The sequence below is a fragment of the Orbicella faveolata genome, unplaced genomic scaffold (genome assembly GCF_042242905.1).
Source record: "Orbicella faveolata isolate gen_17 unplaced genomic scaffold, um_ofav_v1 contig_12, whole genome shotgun sequence".
NCBI lineage: Eukaryota > Metazoa > Cnidaria > Anthozoa > Scleractinia > Merulinidae > Orbicella > Orbicella faveolata.
Genome location: NW_028301539.1, coordinates 8,659,117 through 8,675,000, shown reverse-complemented (window position 1 = coordinate 8,675,000; position 15,884 = coordinate 8,659,117). Strand labels below are relative to the sequence as shown.

The 15,884-nt window shown below is 41.1% G+C and overlaps 2 protein-coding genes and 1 pseudogene across 2 annotated transcripts in view; 2 read left to right on the top strand and 1 right to left on the bottom strand.

The window, feature by feature from the left end:
* The window catches only part of LOC149116450 (EGF-like repeat and discoidin I-like domain-containing protein 3), a 19,986-nt gene extending 7,023 nt beyond the window's left edge, over positions 1-12,963 (top strand). Inside the window, exons 4-6 of the mRNA XM_089283681.1 lie at positions 532-860; positions 5,004-5,145; positions 10,496-12,963. Coding sequence (XP_089139807.1) covers positions 532-860; positions 5,004-5,145; positions 10,496-10,683 — 659 coding nt within the window. The 3' untranslated portion in view covers positions 10,684-12,963. The remainder of the gene's footprint in view (positions 1-531; positions 861-5,003; positions 5,146-10,495) is intronic.
* On the top strand, positions 2,172-3,571 carry LOC149116452 (uncharacterized). Its single transcript, XM_089283724.1, has one exon. The coding sequence runs from the start codon at positions 2,811-2,813 to the stop codon at positions 3,261-3,263; it is 453 nt and encodes a 150-aa protein (XP_089139850.1). The 5' UTR covers positions 2,172-2,810; the 3' UTR covers positions 3,264-3,571.
* Positions 3,468-4,820, bottom strand: LOC149116451 (uncharacterized; annotated as a pseudogene).
* Positions 12,964-15,884: the final 2,921 nt, after the last annotated feature.

Below are 15,884 nucleotides of genomic sequence, written 5' to 3'. Positions count from 1 at the left end.
CAACCATGGTCAAATTTACATGAAATTTGCGGTTGCCATGGCAACGTAAGAAATGATGGATACACAATTGACATATGAAAATCACCGTTGAGGATGAATTAACAGCTACTAGAGTAAATCGTCTTTTCAAAACTTTGAAAAAACCTTGTGAGAGGATGGCACCCACATCCTTACCACCACTCCCTACCTCCCCCCCCCCCCCCCCCCCCCATTGTACGTCCAAGGGTTAATGTGGAAGACATCTTTGTAACTTCAAAGTTTTGTTAGAGCGGTTTTCGTTCGAGTCCAAGAGCGATTGCATGGCTCAAGAATCTCGCGTAACTTTATCATCCAACACCAATCGTGCCTACTCACGTTTTACCGCGGTTCGTGGGAGCTACATGCACTTCTTTCCAGCTTTGACAGGATCACTGAATTGACTGTTTGTTTTGAAGTTGACCAGAGTATCTTGGTTTTGGTATTAAGAATCTCAATTGAAAATGACTCAAACGCTACATGAAACTTTGCAATCAAATCTGTTCACTAAATTAGGTTGTCAAGGACCTCTTGGCATGGAAAGCGGAAAAATCAGTGACGGACAGATAAGTGCTTCTTCACAGCTTCTCGCCAACCACGCCGCTAATCAGGGCAGACTACACTTCCAAGCCACTGGAACACTACACGGAGCTTGGTCAGCTGACGAAAATGATGCTCATCCATGGCTTCAGGTTTATCTGGCCTGCGAGGCCTTTATAATAACTAGAGTAGCAACGCAAGGGAGAAATGGTTGTTGCTCACAATGGGTTACCAAGTACAATCTACTGTACGGTGACGATAAGAAAAACTTTCAGTACTACCGTGAACAAGGGGAGAGTATAAAGGTAACTAATAAAACACCAGATATACTTGAATACTTTTTGTATTGGCATTTTATTTTAAGGGTGCAGTTACTTTGAATGCTTATTTTCACCATTATTATGTTTTGTTTGTCTTGTTTTGTTTTGTTTTGCTTATGGTTGTTTGTTTTTTGTTTGTTTGTTTGTTTGTTTGTTTGGGAGAAGGGTTGTTTTTTGTTTTTATTTTTTTTACCGCAGCTTTTTGATTTTACATTTGATTCCCTTTAAATAGGGAACTTAAGCACCAGGCTATTTTGCGGCGGCGACGGCGACCGGAAGTGACTTTTTGTTCCGGTAGGCGTTCTGAAGTTGTCTGTCAAGTCGTCTTCATTTCGCGCGAACGTGAAAACCTTCATTTTGGCGTTGTCTGCAGAACGTGAGTATCTTTCCCTCACTAGCTTGTTCCAAACTTGTTTTAACATTCTATTTTGCTCTGGTTACCTTTTTAGAGGATGTTACTAAAACTGGTAACGGGGAACGGGAAACGGGAAATGGAAAACCGGGAACGGGAGTCTGGGAACGAGTGTACAGCGGTAACTCGCCTAAGAATTCAACATGGCGGACAAAGGAAAAGAAAAGGGAACAATTTGGGGGAAATGTAAGGAAGTGTTACGGTTGTAAACTTTACTTTCTACCACCTGTGCCTCAAAGTCCAATATGGTACCGAGAAAAACAAAGCATGAAATAGCGCCTGGGGAGAAAATCGAATCGGTATTATCACATGCTACCCCAATCGGTTAGTACAAAATACGGACTGCAGACCGGGTACAAAATGCAGACTAGGTACAAAATGCAGACTGCAGACTGGGTACAAAACGCAGACAGAGAACAAAGACTGTTTTCCGTCTGATACGTGACATCATGTCATCTAAAAACATACCGTGTCACGCAGTCGGTTTTCCGCGGTCATCCTTCACCAACATTAGCAGTTTGTGGAATATTCCTTGCTCGTTGCTTCATGTATTTTGTCTTTAACAAAGCGGCTAGGCCACAGGTTATTTATCTACTGCACACCTGATTTGCCAGCTGACTTGTGGATCTCCGAAAGGCCGCCTTTCTAGCTTCCGAATGTGAAGACAGCGGACGACCCACGTTCAATGATGCTCATGTGTTATGTCACTTGTCCTCGATATCATATTGCGTGTTGCTATTTTTAAATATTGATATGACAGCTCGCGCACAAAGTCTAAAGATATGAGTAGACTATGAAGGCTTGAAATTCTATGTAAGAAAGATTGTGGCCTGACCGATTGGCGGACGTAGCTTGTGATAATACGTACAGGTTTTTACCCCAGGCGCCATTTCATGCTTTGCTTATCCCACTACCAATCGAACTCTGCTCTAACAAGAACGTAATGGGCCATGATCTGGTGGCACAGCCGGTAGAAACTCGCGTTAACAACCGCAACACTTCCTCACATTTCCCCAAATTACTCCCTTTTCTTTTCTCTTGTCCGCCATGTTGGATTTTCACGCGAGTTACCGCTGTACACTCGTTCCCAGACTCCCGTTCCCTGTTCCCGGTTCCCCGTCCCCCCTTACCAGTTTCAGTCACATCCCCTTTTTAGAAGTATTTTCTTTCATGTTGTTCAAATTGTACACTCAGACATTTTGTAAACACAGACATTTTCATTTCTCTCGTTGAGTATTTCGAAGACATTTCAACAGAAAATATTTTATGCACATCTTTATAAGTTTACATTTTTTCTCGATCGTCGGTCAAATAGCTGAATTGTCGTATTTTGCTTTTAGAGCTATGGAATGGACTGAAGAACATGATGTTATTTTGCTTCGAGAAATCCTGGCGAGCGATTTGTTTTCATTCAAAAAAGAAAGCGTTGCGAGGGGAGAAAGGTGGGAATCGATCGCAGAAAAGTTAAATCAAGTGAAGGCACTCAGTTTTCATCTTAAAGATAAGAGGGCAGTGAGAAACCGATGGGTCTTCTCCAGAAGAAGTATAAGGCCAAGATGCATCAAGAAGAAACTGCAAGTGGAATATCCGTGGACGACATGTCCGAAATAGATGTTTTACTTGAAGAACTCGTCGGGAAAGAAGAGAGCTTAAACAAAGTTGGTGATGCTCAGGCAAGAAAGCAAAAAGAAGATAAAAGCAAGGCAGAGGACGTAAGGCAGAAAGCTTTACAGCGATACAGCGAAACGAGAAAGCGCAGGTCAACAGAGAATGGCGATGAATGCGAGAAGAAACCGAAGCGCCAGAGAAGTGCTCGCACCGAACCACTAGTTGAATTCATGCAAGAGAAAGCCAAGAATGAGCGAGAATTACGACAACAAGAACTAGATCTAAGAACACTAGAGCAAGAGCAGAATCAGCAAGTGACAACAACAAACAAATCAAGCTATTCTGTCGGTTATCCAAAAGCTTCTTGAGAAGAAACAATGACATTTTCCCCAAGTATGAACATGTAAAGTCGCTGTTTATTTATTTCAACAAAAAGACGGGTATTTGCTGAAATTGATGTCTTATTATTTACTTGCGTTTTGTAAATTCGAAGAAAAAACAAGTTCATTCATTATTGTTGTTACAAGTTTGACTCTTGCATTGGTGACCACCAAGAAGAATTCAAATACTTAATAAATTTGGGTTTAATGAAAATGGCCTCCACTTCTGCTCTGTTTACTTGAGAGAATTTATCTAAAATAATACTGCAATGAAGGAGGGTCTAGACCAAAAAAAACTCTGAGGTTTTGTTTCCATATAGGCAGGTAAAAGCATTATTAAGTACTGCACATACAAGATATACAAACACAACTCATTCCAATTTTTTGCGTTTTTCTTAAAATCAAAAAACTTGAAGTCGTTGATGATGTCTCCAAAGAGCCACTCCACAGTTACTCTAACAGAACTCATGTCAAAATTGTATTGTTCCATCATCGGTATTAGGATACCATGGCGAAATGGTGCCTGTAGGTGTGCTCGCAGTGGATAGGCAGGATTCCCATAAACACTCATAGGCTGACCTGTTGGAAAAAATGCATTCCTTTCCAAATCCTGGAGAAGATTGGAATCTACCAACATGCTTGCATCGTGTTTTTTCCCCTCTGCATATCAAAACGGATAAATAAGATTAATGAATTAATGAAACCTTATGTGGTAGCTTATTTTCATGGCATCCTAGTGAACATAATTAACTTACTAACAGGCCCATACATATTTCCAATAAGTCCATTTAGTAAGGCGACGGACTGAAACTTGAGTGAACGTACCCGCTTATGTCCATTGTACACTATTCTTTGGTGTTGGCCTGGGCGAGAAGTTGGTCCGACTGTCCCATCTATAAACCCAAAGCAATTGCTGAGAGGTACACCTTTAGCATGGATAACGTTTGCATACTCCTGTAGGATTGGCAGACTCAATATATCAAAATTCCATTGTGAAATTCGATGACCATGGCTCAAAAAAATATGATCCATCACTGTGTTGGTAATCATGCTTATTTCAGGAACTGGTCTTGCAAAACGATGAATAATGTCTGAATAGCGACATGGCATACGAGAAGCGCTTCAGAATCATACAAAGCCCTTCCGTTTGGTCACAAGTTGTTCTTTGCGGACATCGGAAAGTGACTGGTAATTGATCAACATTTGCCAATAATCTTATGTCCTGCTTTCGCACTCTGAACTCCGCTAAACACTCTGATTCATCCATCTGGTCGTAATCAAACTTTGAGTAGGAGCTGTAAGGGAATGCTGGATTCTTGGAACTGTAACTTTCGTATAAGGTCAAATATTCTTCGTCACAGATGCTTTTACTGTCGTAAAAAAAAAGAGGTAGGTTTCTCATTTCACTGAAGGATGACATGCTCTCAGACAGCCTATTTTAACAGCGAACAGAGTTTGCTACCGACGTCGCTGCCACAAAACTCGTGTAGTTGCTGAACGTTTATATTTTGGCGGGAACGACGTTGTTCTCTTCCCAGGCTCTTTCGGTCACTAAAGTCGCCGTTGCCTCTAAAGCGACCCGTGCTTAAGTTCCCTAATATGGATAGTGACGACGGCATGAATGCAAATGTATTAGGCCATTTGTGACTTACCTTGTACCTATGTTTTAAACGAGTCATTAGATGGCAAAGATTGGATCCGTAACATATACATATCGTGTTTTTTTAGAATTTTGATGGAAACACTGACCAAGACACTGCTGTTTATCATGAACTAAATCCACCAATCAAGGCAAGATACATCCGTTTTTGTCCAGTGGCTTGGAAAAATCACGTATCGATGAGAGTGGAAGTCTACGGTTGCTCTAAAGGTGAGGAACCCACATGCAGCTTCACCAAAGTCATTTGCAATTTTCCATATTTAGCCTGTGAGCAGGCTCGTCGTGAGGAGAGAAAATAGGAAAGGAAAAAGGGAGGAAGGGCCTGGCCGCATCGCTTAGAATGCCGAATGACGCCCCCAAGAAACCTCGCTGATGCGACGCGGAGCGAGCTGTCAAAGATCAGTCAATGAAGTAATGAACTCGCACCGGATCACCAAAGGCGATCAGAATGAATAACATAACCATGCCAACTCATTTATGTTAGCTAATCAGTATGTGGACGCACCGATTCAAAGTCGAAGCGGTGCGGGTAGGCTTTTCTCCCCTTTTCCTCTTCTTCATTCTTACCACGCGAAGAGTCTGCTTTCACACTTGGTCAATAACTAGTACATATCAAGGCACGATAGATTTTTTCGAGTATGCTGGCCCCTGCTTCTTTCCGATTCAAGTTTAATTCTCGGCGATGATCTGATTGAAAGTAACGACCGCTTGCAGGTTCAAAACGTCGAATATCTTTTTTCCGTAGCTGCACATACAATGTAGATCGATGTCGGCGAATAAGGCAATAGAGAACTTAAACAACGACGACGACGACGCCGAGGACGACGCTTGGTCAAAAATGAATTTGAATTTTACCAGCGAAATTCCCAATTGTCCAGAGCTGTTCAGAGAGCCAATGGCTCTCTAAGGACCTCATCGGGTTAAATATCCAGTGACAGCATTAACTTCCAACTTATCCGTAGTCGTTCGCGTTCCTCCGAGCACATAGAAATTTGTTCATTTCACGTGGTTGTTTTGCAGAGGACAAAAATTTTGTTATACCTCCCAACTCAAACACAGTTTCCGATTGGAGGAGAACGTGTCACGTGTCATGGGTCAAAACTCACTAACTCCTAAGGGCGAGCAAAACTCACTAACTCCCTAGGGAAACAATAACTTTCGACTTTCGACTCGCACGTGATCAGGTCGTGCACCTTGAAACCGCGGCAAATTTGTTGTGCCAGTCGGCCTGATGTCAAAAAGCCACTGAAGTCAGGCAACGTTTTTCACTAGAGAAGGCATTCGTTATTCAACAAAAGGGATTTATAATTGCAAAAACATTAGATAAACAAACGGGAAAATTTGAACATTTCGTGTCTTTAAGCTTTAATTTGTCGCCAAAAAATGGACCGCCCACGTTCGGCAACTTGCTCTTCGATCGCTGTCGCCAGATAGGAAAATATTTGAGGCATTTACAACAAAATATGCTGTTCCTCTTCAAATCAAACACAGAATTCTCGAGTGAAGCATTAGATAGAAGGCAAAACAACTTTAGTATTGTCTTTGTTGTATGTTAGTTGCGAAGAAAAAGACTATTATCGTGTCGTTTCGGTAGGACAGCTTGGTTTGACTGCCGCTCGTACTGTAGGCAAGCCATCGTAGGCGTCAAGCAAATCTTTTTTTCCGCAGCTTTTTGCTACTTTTAAGTCGGGAGGTATAACAAAACACCTCGGCTTCGCCTCAGGGAACATCGAAGTCTCGGGGAAACAAAACTCACTGTTTCCCTTGGTGTCAGTCATTAAGTGCTTAATATCGCACGTGCTCAACTATTGTTTCACACAATATACGTTTTGTTTGTTGACGTTCTCGTCGTCGTCGTCGTCGTGGTTTGGTTAAGCTCTCTAATAACTACTATAACGTGAAAATAACCATTGATTACTAGGTGATATAATAACGGCAGGCGACAGCCCAAGCTAACGCATTTGCCGTCACCCCTATTACAAAGTACAATATACAATACAAGCCTTTGAAAAAGGGGGGTGGGGGGGGGGGGGGGGAGCTGTTTACTAGACTTCAAGTATAGGCGCTGGAAAACATTTCCTCGACATTTTCCCAACACAACAATATTAATTTTGTTACCAAAGCCCGCTTATGTTTGGTTAGCACCTGGAACGCGAACTCTGGCTAGTTCCCGCAGTTTGCAATTCTACGATGGACGGTTAATCGCAACAGAAACAGCAGCAGCAAAATCAAAAGCAGCAACAGCCAAAAAAATTAACACCCTGACCTAATATTCGAACTGTGTTTGCTGCCCGACCTTTGCTCCCCTTTAGTTTCAACAATTATAATAAACATTCCAGACATTTCATTCCGGGAGACTAAAAAATAAAGTTATCAGTTTTAAATTGCTTATCTACCTGATGTTAAATGTCGCTTTGGTTTTCCCAAAGTGTTATTTTGTCACGAATTATGCCAACTAATGATAGTTAGGTATTTAAATATCCTATATGATTTTAAAAATTTTATTGCAAATCTTAGCTTTAGGGGGAATAAATATATTTATTATCCAACTGCAGCGAATCGAATACCGTCCAAATAACAGTACATATATACAGCGATATTGTACAGTTATTTGTACTGTAGAAAACCTGTTTGCAGTACAGGTCATCGCGCACAACTCGCAAAAATATACAGCAATACTACACACCATAACATTTTCACTCCATTTTTTGGTTATATATATATATATGTCTGAATTTATGAAAACCGTGTTAAAGACTTTGCACCAAAATAGCGGGCATGTTTTTGGAAAATCGGTCAGGAAATGTACATAAATATGGCCATGTCGTACCGAGAGTGCTATCTACCTCGTGTAGTCTTAATAGAGTCCATACCATGCCTATACAAGCCTTTGAAGTCACTGCAAATGAGTCGAACGAGCCAAACAAAGATAAATTAGAGCTTAAATTGATCATTTGGTTCGCCGCGGCACTAATTTAGACAGGCTTAACCTCTGCGATTTCACCTAAATGACCTTACTATGTCTTTACTGTGGGTTAAATTAGCCAGTCACGCTAACAAGAGCATGGTAAGCAGTGGAATCAGTTATTTAACTCTATATTTCAGCCAAAAAAGTAGCCGTTACGTGACATTTCATCTCAATATCTGACCGGATTCGCAAAAACACAGCCATAGAATTTGACTTGTCACTGATAATCTTGCTACAATTCTGTCCTAGAGCTAGCTTTCTACGAGGCTTATCGTAGCTCAAATAGCAGCAACTCTCCTGTATGCCTTGTGAGGCCAGGAAGACTAAGTTCACCGTCTTTTCGTTGAATCATGAATTGTACAATTTAATTAAGAGTGCTTTTAACATGAAATTGGAGTCTAAATCAACACGAACGTACAGATATCAAAACCGCGACGGAGAGCTAATCTATCGCTTTCTAAAGGCCTGCATCGTCCTAAATGGACTGAACAAGAGCTTCCTACATCGAGAATCGATTGAAATTCAGACAAACTAGGCCATAGTTAGCAGTAAGCGAACATTCAACATGTTGTCGTTACGTCAATTATCGCCCGGAAGCAACGCAAATAAATTTCTTCCGCGCTAGCGAATCACAGACAGTTCTGATACTTAGCTAAGCCGAGAGCGCCTAAAATTGATAAAACAAGGAAATTCTACTCACGATCAGCGCTTGAACTCATGTTCTTCTCTCTCCTCGTGGCCATGTTTTGCTGGCAAATAGCAATGTCCCGGATGTACTTCAATTTTGTCGAGCGCGGAATGCCACATCCAAATTTCAACAGATTTTTTTTCTCAGTCTTTAGCTACATCAAAGTTCAGAGCAAATGACGCCAACAGCAGCTAGAAATGTCTGGTCCATTGCACGTCTAAGCCCTAAATCGATGTGGTTAAAGAGTTTTGCTGTCTAAAGCAAGCACAACATTATCGCCTCAGGGCAAACGGCCTACTCAGTTACGGGACTAAATGTGACCCGTACAGTTTACACATCTCCTCAGGCCCGCCTCACGTACGATAATGGACGACGCTCACTAGCAAATGGTTAGACTTGGGCCTTCATTAGACTTAACGATGTCCTCGGGCAGACTTCCTTTAGACAGCAAATACAGAACGCTAATCGGTCGCTCCTTGTCAGAGTCACCGCGCGAACTGAATTCAGACGAGTGTAGCCTGGGCTAAACTTAACGCAAATTGAAAAGGGGGTAGGAGGGGGGGAGGGGGTCGATAAGTAATGAAAAAAAAAAAAACCTAAATAACTAAAACATGCGGCAAGGAGTTTCTACATTTCATGCTAGGTAAGATGTACAAGCTGCTGTCCCAGTAGCGAAAGCAGAAAAAAACACCAACAAACAGATGAAAAAAAAACAAATAAATCAAAAAACACCTGATGCAGTCTTTAACACCGTTTTCATAAATCTAGATATATATTTCAAGGGAACAAGACTGCATGACCCAGAAAGGTCGAAAAACGAGCGTGTCTAGTTTCTGTCGATCTTTCTAAAGCATTTAGAGTCAAACTAGGAATTCCCTAAGCAGTTTAGGACATTCTGTGCCAATAATTATTTCAAGGGAGCAAGTCTGAATGACCCAGAAAGGTCGAAATACGAGCGTGTCTAGTTTCTGTCGATCTTCCTAAAGCATTTAGAGTCAAACTAGGGAATTCCCTGAGCAGTTTAGGACATTCTGTGCCAATAATTATTGGCGGGGAATGCCCGGGAAATGCCCCCAGCATGCACCTGCCGGCTGGAAGTGATTCCCATGACTGGTTTGGGGCCACAGCAGCTAAACTGGAGCCCCCCCTAAATCATTCTGCCCCAATATATGTCTGGATTTATGAAAACCGTGCTAATTTCAACACAACCACCCTGACACTTTTCCAAGAAAATAAACAGGCTTTTTCACTCGATCCACCACAGGCACTCTGTCAACACACAGCCTACTCACCCACCTTGCTTGTGTCTGGCTGGCTGGCTGCCTGCCAGCCCCTAAGACTGCAGGGCATCACTGGCCACGGCTGTCCTGCAAAGAAAATGAGCAGTTTCAACTGAGGAATGTGCCTCTCTCTGTGACCCACCCCACCCCCCTGGGGTTAGCTCCTGGCAGCCCCGCTTGGCATCAGCGGGTAGCCAGGTCCCAGGGCTATCTTTCCCCACCCTCCTTGACGGAAGCCCCCCTGGCTTTTCAAGCACCGCAAAGGCCTCCCTGCCGGCGATAGCCGGCAGGCAGGCGCGAAAGTTTTGCCCCAAATTTGACACGGTTTTCATAAATTCAGACATATATATATATATATATATATATATATATATATATATATATATATATATATATATATATATATATATATATATATATCGCGAGTTAACGCTACGGTTTTTAGATCTACGACATGATTGTCGAAGATAATGCTATATGGGATGCATCCGCGTGTAAGGCGGAGTAAGGAAAATAGTGAGCCTCATTATTTTATGATTTAAATCGCTATGCAACGCAGGTAAAATATACTCAAACAGAAAGAAAAATAAAGGTTTTGCTAACTACCACTTTATTCTTCAATAGGATGCCCTGCTTACTGGAAGCAATTTGAAACCTCAATGTATGCTGTATTCTCAGGAGAAAAGTCTTGGAAACACGCAGAAGGATTTTGCAGGTCAATGGATGCTCATCTGGCGAAGATTGAATCCGAAGATGAAAGCCTTTTCATTAAATTCCTACTTAACGACTTGAACGCGAACTCAAGGGCTTGATTGCACTGGATCGGCCTGAACGATATTGAAGTCGAAACCCACTGGCAGTGGTCTGACGGAAGCTCATTGGGCCCGTATCAAAGCTGGGCAGGCAAGCAGCCAGATGATTCTTCTCTTAACCAAGATTGTGCTGGCTTATATCTTGTTTTGTGGCACGATTGGCCGTGTCTGTCTAAACATAGGTTTATATGTGAACGAAAACATTGAGCTAGGTAGCCTTAAAAATATATCCAGTCCTTCCGTGGATATTAGTGGCATTTATCACTACGGTTTCCAGCCGCGGAAACCTCAAATGGCAAACCACTAGAAGTCAGGTGATCAAGCCCTGCGGTCGCGTTCGGAGTTCTCAACGCGGGCTTTTAATGCCGAGAACTTTACATACGTTTTTTTCTTTTGTTTTGTTTTGTTTTTGTTTTTTGTTTTGTTCTGTTTTTGTTTTTTTTTTTCTTCTTCTTCTTTGTTTATCTTTAGTTTTTGTTGATGTCACGTAACGATAAGAACGTTATGTAAACCAATCTTTTTAGTACATTTTTAGATGTAAACTTTAGGGAACGAGTGAAAATAGGTCTTTTAATTGCCATTTGAAAATCAAACCGAATGCTGTTGTCCGAAAATTCAAAATGGCGGCTTCTTCAAGCGAAATAGTTCTTTCATGGTTTTATAACTAAACCGGTAGAGGCCATAGCGTCAAACGTCAAACGCCTAGATGAAACTGCCGTTTACGGTTTGCCGATAACGCGTAAACCCTGGTGCTAAATGGCTCTAATGTTGCAATGCGTGTTGCATAGATGTATTCAAGTCACGATTGGTTCTTAGTCTAAATCTCATTGGTTGAGAGAGTAGCGTAGAGGTAGTAATGCAAAACCAAAGAAAACGCGTGTTACTTTCGGCACTCAGCCTAATGTAAATTTTGAATTCACGGACCACAGTACATAAAGCTTAGGTTCGCACTGACGTCATATAATACAATTTTAAGCATAATTTTTCGAAAAGCGGAATAGCCAAGGCTTTGAGATAAGTAAATATTACAGTCAGTACATATCAACAAACCAGGTAAATTATTACAAAATCGTAATATAATACACACACACACTAGCTATATGCTTTATAGGGACAGTAATATGACCGTCGTTAGTTCGAAAAGTTGAAATCCAAATAACACATTTACATTGCTGGAAATAGGAAAAAAAATAAATTGGACTTCCAATTTTTCAAATTAAAGCATCTATGGAGCGGAAATTGTTTCGAGAAATGGAGAGGTCCGCAAAATCGAGTGTAAAATATCGATCAAGGGTTCGAAAAATCTGGATTTCACTGCATTGCGTCTTTGAGTCTAAGACTATTTCCATTTCTATAATTATGTTCTAGACAAATTGTTAAAAACTAATAATAGTTTACTCTACCTTTAAAATTTCATTTAATATCTTAATCTTGAAGTTCTTGGGGCATTTCGAGAACGACTGAAGGCCATAATTGTAGCATTATTTTGACCAGAAATGCAACAAATTCACCATGAATTTATGTCTTTTTTAAACTGAATGGCAGCCAAGATCTTTGTGCTAGAGATTGTTCGAAATGATTGACGTGTAATTTATGTGTTTGAGAAGACAAGACTGACATGAGTAATCTTTGTTAGACATTAATGCAAACACTGGCTTATGATTGTAATCTAGGCGATTAAGAGAATAGAGCTAGAATCAAACGAGTGAATGTAAACATTGAATGGAGTTGAAACCGAAGTAAAGATAGATACAGTCCTTAATGAAACCAGTGCCGAAATTTATCTCCCGTAAACGTAAATTACACTTTTATCATTTCGAGCAACCTCCGACAAATAGCTGACAATTATTGATCAATTCCACCGCTGACCGCACAAGAAGTACATGCAATCAAACAATTCAGGTCTTAATCCCACAGGCTAAGATGGACGTTTTTAGGTACTCATATTTTCCAAGAACTTTCGCCGACTGGTATTACCTCCCCGAGGAGAGGGTTGCCTCTCGTTCCCTATAGGACACGAGGGTGCCAGTGGTTTAACAAAATTTCGCGCAATTAGAGCTTGGGGGGTTAATTCTCGGCATGCGCAGTAATTATGTTTTTAAAAGGCATAGAAGTAGAAAGTAAAATAAGTAAGACTTAATTAAAGTCACGGTCTCTTAGCTACATACAAAGCTGCTTTACAGGTCTAGTCACAACATAAATAAAAAAAAATGAAATAAATTAAACATCATAATATATAAAATGCTTATGCAGATGACTATTAAAATCGATAGAATGGTCCCTGGGTCATTCGTCCATTCAATTTACAATCCAAATTAAAAATTGAAAATTGATGTCAATTTTTGATTTTCATGATTTTTTATCATAAAAAGTAAGAAAAAGCCAAATTGAAAATGTTTGACTATTTTCCTTTCGGTAAAACATTGAAACAGAAGTTATATTTTTGATTTAATCCTGTCAACTATGAAGAGAAAAATGGACCTGAGCGGCAATTTTGTTTCTCCGACAGTGTTGCAGTCTGTGGCATGGCTTAGTTTTTCTATTTTCGACGGAAGTCTAAAAGTTGCAAGTTGCAATTGCAATTTTCATTTGTTTGTTTTTTTGGCCAAAACATTCCAAATCATTGACAGAACTGCTCCAGAGGGAGGGGGCCCATTCGCATGGTAAATTTTTAGCCCCCAGGCCCTCTCCCCACCGCTCCGCCTCCTTCCCTGCTTAAGGACGGTGCCTACTAAATACAAAGGTTTTTGCGCCAGGTAAGGACCACGCGGAAAAAGCAGATCTTTGCAAGGGCTATTGGATCTCCACAAAGAAAAATGGGGGTAGCCACACATTTTTTCGAGATAATTAGCCTTGAATCTCAACAAAAATGCTGACATCAGCATTTTCCTGAAAAAAAGAAGGAAAGGATATTTCTTCACAGATTTCCATAGGATTCGCCTTTACATACAGAAAAGCAAACACATTTAAAAGATCTTTAAACTACATGGCAAATGGTGACAAAGAAAACATTTTTGATATGTTTTTAATAACAAAATCGTTGCAAAAGCGCTTTTAACGTATCTGACAGCCTTTCTGTAGCCCAGCTAAAATATAGTCTAAATATCTTTTGTTCACAACGAGAAACTAATCACGTGTTGAACAGACTTGCCACTTCCATTTCATAACATAAGATGTAGGGGTAACCACGCGTTTTTTAAAGTTATTGATCTTTTTCGAAAACTTTTACGGTGCCCGTTACATTTTTTCCTGTCACCTCCCCAGTAAGTGAGACATTTGCGTATCTCGCACTTGTTTTGCGCACGCACTACGCCATCTGCAGGTACATGTTTACAGTTGGATTTCAGTATAATTTTCGACAGATAATAGCTAGGTTTTCAGCTGGAAGACGTAAACAGTTTGTGGTTAGCGATAAGCTGTTAAACTGGTGTTCCTGGTTTAAGTGCAGGTTCATTAAACTTGATTTGGTCACAGTAGGAAAATTTTGCTTTCATTTAAGTCGTGTACGTGATAGCGTAGATGATTGCGTCAATGTCAGCTCAAGCCCGCGCTGGAGCTAAACCATGGCTTGCGTGATGCGCAGAACGTGTGCACACCAACAAAAGTAGGCACCGTCATTAAGTAAGCAGTCTGGAAGTCGCGCTCTCTTTGACTGTCGCTTCGCAGTCTTTCGCGACGTTTGGAAACGTTTTGTGAATTTTGTGTTTTTTGTTGTTGTTGTTGTTGTTTTTTTGTTTTGTTTTTTTTTTCTGTAATTGCAACACAAAGGACACCACTAACAAAACAAGACAGGCACTAGTTACAAAACCACTAACGATAAGTTACTTATACTACTTACTATGCAATACTTCCTTAGTCTTTTCGTCGCTTAGGTCTGTCTATTACAGCGAGCAGCGAGACCTTTGACGTTAGGCAAGAACAAAAAAAGGCTTAGTTTTCCTAACTTGAGCGGCTGATATGTAACCATATAGAGAGCTCCACGAGCTTTTCAGGCGCCATATTGTAAAATACTGATTGGATTGGATTGGATTGGATTGGATTTGTTAAACGAGGGATTGGTACAAACATGGGACTTGGTACATATTAAAGACAAGCTTGGAAGCGGAAGGTTTGAGTCTGTTTATTTGGCAGATTTCAAATTAGCGGATGTGCAGTACACGCGTTGTTTTCGAGAAGTCAAGAACTGAGTGAATCCTGACTATACCTATTCCAAGCGACACTTTGAGAAAGAAACTGGAATTCTGAACAGTGTTAAAGGCCACAGAAATGTCTCTTGGTTTCTCAGATTTTGTCTCTTGCCTCATGCTTTCGAGTACTCGTGTTTCGATTATGATGTTTGGCTTAGGATCGAGGATATTAAAATGGGAGGCAAAATGCTTCCCTATGATGTGAGATAGTCCATTTTTCTGTTGGACGCGTTTCGGGCCAGTTAAAGGTTAATTTAGCATGACACATGATGAGTTACTACATGTGCAAGTTTATCTGATCGTATTCGCAAAAACATGCTCGCAAAGAGCTCAAAGACAGTCCCAGCGGCCACAACGGCCCACAAGTACCTTGACCACTCCTGACTAGGATATTGGCGCGTCACGATGTGCCTCTCCAGCAGGGTCCCAGGTCAACACAGGAGCCTCAGGTAATTAATGTTCAACAACTGAGCAAAGTGTCCAGCCACACAGTCAATATCAAACATTATTTGGCACTGAAAACTCAAGTCTAGCTAAGTGAAGGTGACAGTAAAAGACATCCACCCCTCTTCCCGCTTTTGACGGCTGGCTGCCTGCAAACCACCAGCAGATAGGCCAGTGCCTGGGCTATGTCCTCAGCCCGGCCTTGACGGAGCCCCTCCTAGGCTTTCAGCCAAAGGCTAAGCCAGGGCGGGCTTCCTTCTGTACGGTGTTGCGACTCCACGAGTAAAGTACATTTTCATTTTCGTATCAACCACCTGTATTTCAATAATCACAGACTATTAGCCGAATGTTAACCTTGCGTGTAGTGATACAGCTACACGAATGCTAGCAGAATGACTGAAACACAAATTTTACGGAAGGTGTCAATGGATTGACCCAGAAAATGTTGAATTTAGTATTGTACATCGAATTTATTATTTTTTCCGACGGTTTTATCCTGGACCTGAATCACGTGTTATCTACTCGAATCTGATTGGCTTATAAACAATGAAATTGAGTGGGATTTAGCTC

Excerpts from the sequence above, each read along its gene's own strand:
- LOC149116452 (XM_089283724.1), top strand. The coding sequence starts at position 2,811 with ATGGGTCTTCTCCAGAAGAAGTATAAGGCCAAGATGCATCAAGAAGAA.